Source organism: Argiope bruennichi, chromosome 10 (assembly GCF_947563725.1).
Source record: "Argiope bruennichi chromosome 10, qqArgBrue1.1, whole genome shotgun sequence".
NCBI classification, from domain to species: domain Eukaryota; kingdom Metazoa; phylum Arthropoda; class Arachnida; order Araneae; family Araneidae; genus Argiope; species Argiope bruennichi.
In genome coordinates, this window is record NC_079160.1 from 81,858,705 (window position 1) to 81,868,753 (window position 10,049).

At 25.9% G+C, this 10,049-nt stretch overlaps 1 protein-coding gene across 1 annotated transcript; it reads left to right on the forward strand.

Moving 5' to 3' along the window:
* Nucleotides 1-6,366: 6,366 nt before the first annotated feature.
* On the forward strand, nucleotides 6,367-9,640 carry LOC129989249 (28S ribosomal protein S24, mitochondrial-like). Its single transcript, XM_056097640.1, has 3 exons — nucleotides 6,367-6,537; nucleotides 8,375-8,549; nucleotides 9,266-9,640. Exons 1-3 carry the CDS (start codon nucleotides 6,511-6,513, stop codon nucleotides 9,562-9,564), a joined length of 501 nt encoding a protein of 166 aa, XP_055953615.1. The 5' UTR covers nucleotides 6,367-6,510; the 3' UTR covers nucleotides 9,565-9,640.
* The last annotated feature ends 409 nt before the right edge of the window (nucleotides 9,641-10,049 follow it).

Below are 10,049 nucleotides of genomic sequence, written 5' to 3' on the forward strand. Positions count from 1 at the left end.
AAATTATTATTAAATTTGCAAAAAAATGTTCAGTTTCGTTTTACTGTGCGAATTATTATTCTGCCCTTTAAAAAAATTATGACTGGCAAAGCTGATCTCAGGAAAGTAAGCAATATAATTATCTAATTCTGCAAAAAAAAAAAAAAAAAAAAAAAAAAAATCTGAAAAATTTATATTTAAAATATTTTTAATATGAAGAAAAATGCCAATTTTTGTTTTGCTCAAGGTTAGAAATTAGATTGTATTGTTAAAAGACTAAAAATATCAAAGTGCATCCACGATGGTTAGTGGCGTTGGCAAAAAATAAGGAAAATGCATTGTAAAATGAATAGAATCATAGAAGTCTTCTAATATAATACTTATTATAGACTATCTATCAAAATTTGAAGCTTATAAATAATTTGCTTAAGAAGCTATTAAGACACAGTTAAAGTATTTAATTGAAAATTTTAGCTGCCATTAACGTTGGCTAGGCAGTTATTCGGTGACTAGTATTAAATAAAATGTTGCTATAGATATAACTCAGCAATAGAATGGAAATCACAAATAAAAATTAACGCTAAATAGAAAATGATTAAAACGTGTTTTTCACACGGATTAATAAACCAAACATACTCGTAAATTTATATATACTTTAAAACATATGCTTTAATTTTTAATTCATGAATGCACATAAGCTAGCCAACAAATGGACAAAAATTTGTATACTATTTGTAATAAGTAAATAGGTCACTATACTATTTATTTCAGTGACTTAACAAAGATTTATGAAAATTCTTTATTTGGTACAAAAAGAAAATTGAAATGCAAGGACATTGTCAGAAATAAATAATTTTTAGGACTTACATAAAAAATAATTGAAAATTCATAGATCATTATTGTCGTTTATTATTAGGGAGCAATTTTTCTTGTTTTTATTTCCTTTTGCGAACTTTTTATATAAATCCGAATTCCAGCTGATTTCAGATCCAATCGATATAACAGCCCAACAATTTAAGCGTCCTTGCTGAATTAATGATAGTAAGTTTGTTTTATAATTAATGATTTAATGAGCGTAAGTATGTTTTATAATTAATGATTTAATGAGCGTAAGTATGTTTTATAATTAATGATTTAATGATCGTAATTAATTTCAAGTTGGAAAACTTTCTTTCTACAAATGCTAAAGAAACTGAAACTGTCAAGAGAATCCGTAGATGAATATATAAATTTGAAATGCGTCTTATCTGTTATCACAAGCCAGAAATTCAAAATTTTCATGGTTTTATTTTTATTTTTAATTTTATTTTATTTCCAAAGGCATTCTTCAATTTCCTCACAAAGCATTCAACTATCATATTTTCATTCAAAAAAGAAATCGGAATGGGATTTTTTCCCCCTTCTGCAAATTATTTCACGGAAAAAAACTATATTATTCCAAATGTTCCCATTAATGACATATGGATAAATGCGTCTTGTTAAAATGGTGATTAATAAATAAAAATGTTGATAGAATATCCATATCTACCATAATGAAAAAAAAAATTTTAATTTAAAAAAAAAAAAATATTTTTGTGAGCTCGCAAAAGTTAAAATAAAATTCTTAAAAATAACCCTTCAGGATTACAGGAGAATTCGAATTAAGAACAAATATCTTGTTTTTGAATAAATTCAGTGCAGAATAATAATTTCATAAATTCACATTTCCTCATTAAAAGGCTTTTATTTAAAAAATTCTTTATTCAAATTCTATAGAAAACACCACTTTTATAATGAACCAGAATCTAATGCATAAAATTCTAATTATTTTTTAAAGAAGAAATGCCTTGAAATTTTTATTTTCTGCTCATGAAAAGTTTCGCCACAGATCCATTAGTAAATAGCATGTTAAGTGGACTAGAAGTTAATAATTTTCGTTGCTGAAGAGTTTTAACTTTCCGAATTCTTCTAAATTGTAAATTGTAAATTCTAAAAAAAGATAGAAACAATGATAGACAAAAAACTGGTAACAATAATGGAAATAGAAAAAAAGAGAGAGAGAAAAAAAAAAGCTGATACAAATATAGTAGTAACATTGAAAACGGCTTTGAGCTTTTTTTTTCAACAGTGAAATATATATTGTTGCAAAATACTTTAAAATATATTTCAAAAAATTTATTAAATATTGTAAGAAAAATTGTATGATAAACAAATTTGGTATCATTAAAAGGATATATATATATATTTTAATTTTATAATGCTATAAAAACTATTTTTCTACTGTAAACTTTTAAAAAGTTATCCCGAATAAAGACTAATATTTCGCTTAATTTTTAATTAATTAAAAAAAATTTTAATCACTCTGAAAAGCACATTTTTACCCACCAAACTAAATATTTGCCAAATTTGATTGATACATGTCAAAAAGGTTGGTTTGTAAAGTCAGCACATGTACAAACAGACAGAAGCTTTTTCCTTATGTTTAAATATCAAAATTTAGTTAAAATACCAGTACATTCTCTCATTAAACATTCTTGCCAGCAGGCTTATGCGTTTTTAGTAAAGACTAATCACTCCCTAGCTCCTTTTTTCAATGAGCTAAGAATGATTTATTGGACGTTTAACTCGTACGGAAATGTCTGGTCCCAATACCCTTCTCGTGCCCCTCCCCTTTTTCCCCCTACTAAATAGAAAAGTAGCTGTAAATTTTATGTTACGGACATACAATACCCTTCGTAAAAAGACTACTAGGATTCTTTTATGTTTGTTAAGGTCCATGGCAAGGAGGAAGAAAAATTAACCCTGTATGCAGGAAATATGAAAGAGACCTTATGAACGTCGCCCAATTGGAAGCAATCGACTAAAGACCGATCCTGCTTAATTCTTGGTCTTATACTCAAGAATGTATTTGATATTGGCGATATTAAACACCATTTTTATTTACTTTATTGCTGTTGTAATCAAGGAAAAAGAACAATATAAAGATAGATTAAAATAAAACCTAAAATATTATTATACTACGATATTTCAAATTAAAGGTTCGAATCACCTTAATATTTATTTTTTGTATAATTTCTGTGATAAATTTGAAAAGAGAATATAAGTAGTCTATAGAAAATATAAGGATCTTTTTGATCTACCGTCAAAGAGATTTTTTTCCTTAATCTGTTCTCTCCTAGCAGATAACAAATGGTCAAGATCAATTACATGATGTTATTGATACCGGATAAGATTAATGTATTAATCATTGGAAGGAGTAATAGGATTTAATTGAACAAAATTAAAACACAGTGCCTGAAAATTTGCCATTGTAGGATGTCCCCTTTCCGAAAACTAAGAGAACTGCTCCACTTCGGACTCCTTCATGTTTTTTTTTGTATCATTTTTCCTGATAGGTTTTCCAATATCCTTCTATTGATAGCGTTTGAAAAAGTCATAACAATAGTTTTTGATGCAGATTTAATTGAATTTTTTATTTCTTAAGATTTGAAGTCTGATTGGAAGAATTTACTTGATAAAATCAAATATCATAAATCCCATTATGGGTTTGAAGGGGTTTATACATTCCAGCTTATTTTCATCAAATAATCTACAAACAAGTTCATTACATTTTCAGAGAATAAATGTAGATTATTCAAAGAATAGTAGTTGATTAGAAAAGATATATAGAAATTTATAGAACAATTAAAGGTCCATTCTACACATTCAACATTAATATAACAATATAAGCGCATACCCGGCAGCTGAACATAAATGCTAAATAGAGAATCAGTCAATATATATTAATTTTTGATTTTAAGAGGAGTCGGTGCATAAATAAGCAGGTATTCCATGTATGACATGGCTAGAGCCGAAGAAGAAACATGAGCTCTAATGTTAGCTAACTATTTAATAAATAAACACCGCGTTCCCCAATGATATAAGTAGACGGTTTTGTTTCACATTGAAAACACATTTACATTATAAGGATGATTATTGTTAGATGTATACTTTGGAAACGAAATCGAAATAATTAGGGATGTACCAGCTGCTTTCGGTGACCAGCTGGTCTGTCCATCATTCATTTAGTATTACTTTAATTATGTCAATTAAAGTATTTGCAATAAATTTAATTTTTGTTAAATTAATGCATGAATTGCAAAAAAATAACAAGTTAAATATAATTGTAAGTTATTATAAAAATACTGTTTATGAGAATTTTTTTTGAGAATTTTTTTTTAATACTTAATTTCAGTTTAATTCTTCTTTAATTCTTAGTTTTTTATGTGAATTACTGTTTAAGCAAACTATAATATATAAATAATTAACATAACCTTCGAAAAGAATTATCTTGCAGTTGATAGAGGACTTATTTAATGATTGGGCTAAGAAGTAAATATATTAAAACTAATAGAAAGTTAATTTTTAAAATTACTTTTTATTAAATGATAGAAAAAACCCATAAAAAGCTGGTCAAATAAAAAAATCAACTGTATTTTATTAGGAAAAAAAAAAAAAAGAGAGAGAGAGAGAGAAAAAGATGATAATCTAGTTATACCTAATTTTTAATTTTATGTTAACCTAAAATAAATGAAATAAAATAAATAATAGAAATGACAATAATAAAGTAGATTTGAATCTTCATCCAAAATATTATAGAAAGCCAAGATTGTAGATTTGAATTGTTTAGTTTTATATTATCTTTAAAAAATTAAAATGACAATAATATGCGCATAAAATTGTATTGAATATCACTGCAATGTGCTCATATAGAAGTATAGCTTACTAAACCAATGAAAAATATGTTTAAAAGTATTTTGAAAAATACTAAGATCAAAGAAGAAAAATATTGAATGGAATTAAAAAAAAAAAAAAAAAGATAACTGAAAAATTAATTTTTTTAAAATTTAAAATGTTTTTGGTCAGTGATATATTTCGAAGTTATAAAGAAAATGCTGGAATTTTGTTAATTTTTTATTAAAATTTTAATTTAATTTTTGAAACAAGATTTCTTAATATTGCTATCTAAGAAATAGCTAATTGCCAACCAAATTTGGAAGCTCTAAGTCCAACAACCTGCCTCGAAAGATGCAATTTATTGATAGCATGCCAGCCTATAAATTTTATTATATTAAAAGTATGAATAATTTTATCTCATATTTTTTAACAAAGAAAAATCGTTCAGCTTTGATTGAAAAATGAAAATGATTTGTCTTTCATTTATAATATTGCTGAAAATCAAAATTTAAATATTTGTTAAAATAAAGAATATTATAAGATTTTATAATTAAAAAGATATATGTCTAAATATACTTTTATTTTAAAGATGAATTAAAATATTTTTTTAATTTGGAAACATTTTCGAAAGTTATTGCAGAAAAACTTCAAACTTTTTCGCTGTTTTTAAATAATAAAAATTAAAAAATTGCTCTACCAAACATTACACTTTCCTACCCTCCTTTCCTACATATTTATTCTTCTCTGCATTCACACGCGCACGTTCTCCTTCATTAGAAAAAAAATTTGCATTTAGTAAAAATTTATTTATATATTATATGGAGAGTCCTTGCAGCCAAATGTTATTTCGAATCGCAATAACATAAAAGCATTTATTTATTCAAATTTCGCATGAAAATATTTCTATTATTATCGACTGTTCGAGACGTTTTCTTTCAAATGAAAAATAATTATACAATAATAAAATAAATAAAAAATAATAAATAAATACATTTATATTTTCAATAAGTTATTTAATAAATAATAATTTTTAACAAATGACCTAAAAAATTCTTAATAAATAAATACATTTTAATAATAATAAAGAATTTATTTACATCAAAATCAATTTAAAATAAAAAATTATGAGATGAATTTCTGAAAGAGTGTAAAAGAAACGAGTTAAGTTTTAGAAAGAGTAAAAGAAACGAATCAGTTTGACGATTCCAAGTGTTGGCGGAATAAAATAAAAAACAAAATCGCGTAATAGGAAATGAAAAAGATTGGCATAATTCGCCACAAATGTGCTTATTCGCCAAATCTTATAACCCTATTATAGCTAATCCTGCAATTGGAATAGTTCTTGTTAGCGCCTATAGATGGCTGTAGACTGCTGGCGCCGTCTACAGGCACTAATTGGAACCTAGCTTGATCCTCCAATACGTCCTCCGGTTAACTCTACCCGTATAAACAGACAACGGATAGTGAAAATTGAAGTTTTTTTTATACGGTTAAGAAACATTCCACAGTTTAATGTAAAAATTATATTATTATACTTAAAATAATCAAATTTCGTTTTTTATTTCTTCAGCAATAACTTTATAAAAATAAATTGTTTTATATCAATTATTATATAATAAAGTTATATAATTAGCCGCTGTTTTCAAGCAGAAAGCTTTCATAAGAATGAATATGGCAACAATTCACAATGTCAATAATAAACACCGGATTCATGTTTTGTTTCTACTTCCATTCAGTGTGTTAATTTATAATTAATTCAAAATATGATGATGTAATTAAAGAATTTTAATTGTATTGAGAAGTGTAATTTTTCTTGTGCTATATACTTCTTAAAGCATGGCTGCTCTTTGCAAAAATGTGTTTGTAAGATATTCATTCTGCACTATATAAACTTTTATTTTAGTATGATTTTTATTGCAATTTTTATCTAAAAATTGAAATCTGTTTTATAATTCTATGTGCATATAATTGTCGATTCTGAAGTTAAGTGACGCGCAAATATTAAAGGTCCCCCCATTGTATTAGGCAAAGTAATGCTGCGTAATTTTGCAGCCATAAAAATATATAATTATTAGAAATGAATCTGATTCATTACTTTATAGATTAAATAAAAGCATTTTTACACTGGCTTAAATATTATTCTATTATTAGGTGTCAAGATTAATAGATTTTTTTTTTTTTTTTTTTTACCCTTTGTGAATAATTATTTGCGGAATTTCTTTTCTTGTTAATCCTCTAAATAAATAAATATTTTAAATTAATAATTTCCAACTCTGTGAATCTATATTTTAGAATGGATAAACCATTGTTTTTCTTGTATGGCAACAATTGTAATATAAAAAATATTTTTTCCTTGAATTTTAAAAAAAATAAATGTACTAATAAATCAAAAGTAATGTTTGAACAAAACATTATGGTTCATAAGAGATAGTTTTGTATCTTCACTATATAATCTAGGGTATAGGAATTATACTTCACATAGTTCTTTCTTTCAATATGGGTGCTCATGATATAAATCATTCCTTTGAATTAGTACTTAAATTGTGGAGGGGGACCCCCCCCCCTTCAGAATTTAAAAATTCATTGAAATGTATAATAGCTCTTTATTTTGAAATGGCACAAAAAGTTAGTCAATTACATTAATACAGTGCTGAATATTTCACCAATGTCTTTCTTGTAAAGATGACCAACAGATTCCACCTATCATTTGCACTTAGTTGTCTTTAAATCAAAGGTTATTAAACCAGTTTGCTTATATATAAATTCCACCCCACAATTTTTGATTTTGCAGATGTGATCCAAATGAAATCATTATTTATTTAATTTATATAGGAAGAAACTTACTTCAAATACAGAGTTGTTTAAATTTCAGTATTCATAAAAACTGCTTTGATTGCTTATTATTTTTATATTAAAGAACTTGGAAAGGAAGTAACTTGGCTAAATATAAATTATGCATGAAGTGGTTATGTAAAATGTGTATTATATATATATACACACACATACAGGGTGAGTATAAATGATGGGCCCAATTTTAAAAATAATATTTTCAACACTACTGCATAATTATAATAAGTGATATATGAATTTAAAGAGAAATATACCAAGTTTTTTCCAGTTACAAATGTTCGATGTGTGACCCTCTTGGTACATGGTACATGTCCAATCTGTAATTCAGTTTATTCCAAACATTTTATAGCATCATTATGTCAATGGTTCTGAATGCTACACAAATGCACAAGCATCCTGTTTCTTCAAATTGATGATACCTTCACTGAATGCTCTTATTGGTTGGTGCTTCTTTTCTGTAATGATTTTTAAATGCACGTTTCACCAAAATTACTGAAGAAATCCATGCATACTGTAATGCGCAAAAACTCTTCTCTGCCAATGTCACCATTTTTAGATTGCAATCCCAGTGATCAGTGAATGTGCTGCCATTTTTTGATCAATGTGAAAAAAACTTGGTATATTTCTCTTTAAATTCATGTATCACTTATTGTAATACATGCAGTAGTTTTGAAAATATGATTTTTTTAAAATTGGGTCCATCATTTGTACTCACCATATATATAGAGAGAACATTAGACTAGAAATTTTTTCAGATTTTATTTCATTTTTTTAATAATTTCTTTTATACTATTAACTCATTATTAGCTCATTAGATATCTCTCTATATATATATATATTCACTTTTCAGTCGCCTATTAATATGGCATTGGCAACTCGTACTATAAGTACATCTGCAATATGTTGTAAAGCTCAAGCAGGAAGGCACAAACGCACCAAGAATCAGTCTAAACCGCTTACATATGAACAATTCAATGGGCCCTTTCAAATACACCACAGAAAATCATGGAATACCTGGAACACAAGTAAAGTCAAATTTTATGATTTTCTCCTAATGTTACTTCAAAGAGTGAAAGTCACAGTTGTCTATAATATAAAAATCAGATAAATAGTTGCATTACAATTTGTATTAATCTCGTGTATTGTTAATTTTTCATTTAATCCTTAATATAAAAGATAATGCTATAAAAAAACCTCTAATATTTAGTACCATTTATTTATTTTTCTAATTTTTTTTTTTTTCATGTTGAGAAAAGTGAAATGAATTATGTTTACTTTCAAAAATAGTTTATCTCAAATTATACTATAGAGACTCCGAAATTGATACCATTAGCATGATATTTTACTTCTTATATTATATGTTTTATTTTTCTGATGTTTTAAAAGGAAAATGCTTGGTTTCCAAAGAATGTTTGATTATTAAGAATAATTTTCATTCTACATTTATTTTATTATATATTATCTCCTTCGCCCCTTCATATTTTTAACTTCTATTATGTATTAATAAACAAATAGCAATAATTTTGTTGCAACAGTACTTATATAAAATTATTTTAAATATAATTCTTAAATTACACATATGCTCCAGCATAAATTGCCACTTTTCGAAATTTCTTTAGTTTTAAAGAATACCATCAACAAAATGATCTTGAGTTTGTTCTGTATCACTTTATACAGCTCCATCTTTACATTATTTTATATTATTATTAAATAATAATTTATGCATTTTTTTTTTTTAAAGCCAACTTATTGGATGGAGATGATGAAATCAGAGCATCTCAGACAGCTGTAGAAGACTTCTTTATTCGTAAATTCATGTTTGGAACTTGGCATAAACTTTTTGTTTCTGATGTAATAATCAAACGAAGGCATAATTTAATTGTCATTACTGGAATCATTGTGCGATCTCTTCAAGTCAGAAAACTTTATTTTCTAATTGGATATACTGAGGAAATGTTGAGTTACATTTTTAAATGCCCTGTAAAAATAGAATTACAAAGCACTCCAGATAGAAAAGATGTTGTCTTCAAATATGTTTGATTTTAAATATCATCTCAGGAATAAAAAAAGTCATGTTAACAGTAGAAAAAGTAATAAAATTTCACTCTTTGCTATAGTCTGTATATTTACATATACACAAATTATACTTTTTATATGTAGCTTATTATTTATATGTAGCAAAATTCTTTATATTCATTATGCAATTAGTTTATAATGTAATAGGCCAATGGTGGTACCTTCACAGTTACAGACTTGAAATTTAGGCCCATGATGTAGTAAAAATATCTGGTGGACTCACATTTTTCCATTCTGTCATATAATCAGGCTGTGGAGACTTCTATATTATATTCAATCAATATGGTTTAGTTATAGTTTTATTAAATAAGTGTGAAATTATTAAACAAAGAAGTTCAAAACTGTACAAATTCACTTATTTTAGTTTAAAATAAGTTTTAAATCTGATTTCATGATGTATTTAATTGTGCTAAATATACTTTAAAAAAAAATTATGATAGCTTGTGAAT

Excerpts from the sequence above, each read along its gene's own strand:
- LOC129989249 (XM_056097640.1), top strand. The coding sequence starts at position 6,511 with ATGGCTGCTCTTTGCAAAAATGTGTTT. Across the intron at positions 6,538-8,374 it reads CTCTTTGCAAAAATGTGTTT|TCGCCTATTAATATGGCATT; the intron begins GTAAGATATTCA and ends TTCACTTTTCAG. Across the intron at positions 8,550-9,265 it reads ATGGAATACCTGGAACACAA|CCAACTTATTGGATGGAGAT; the intron begins GTAAAGTCAAAT and ends TTTTTTTTAAAG.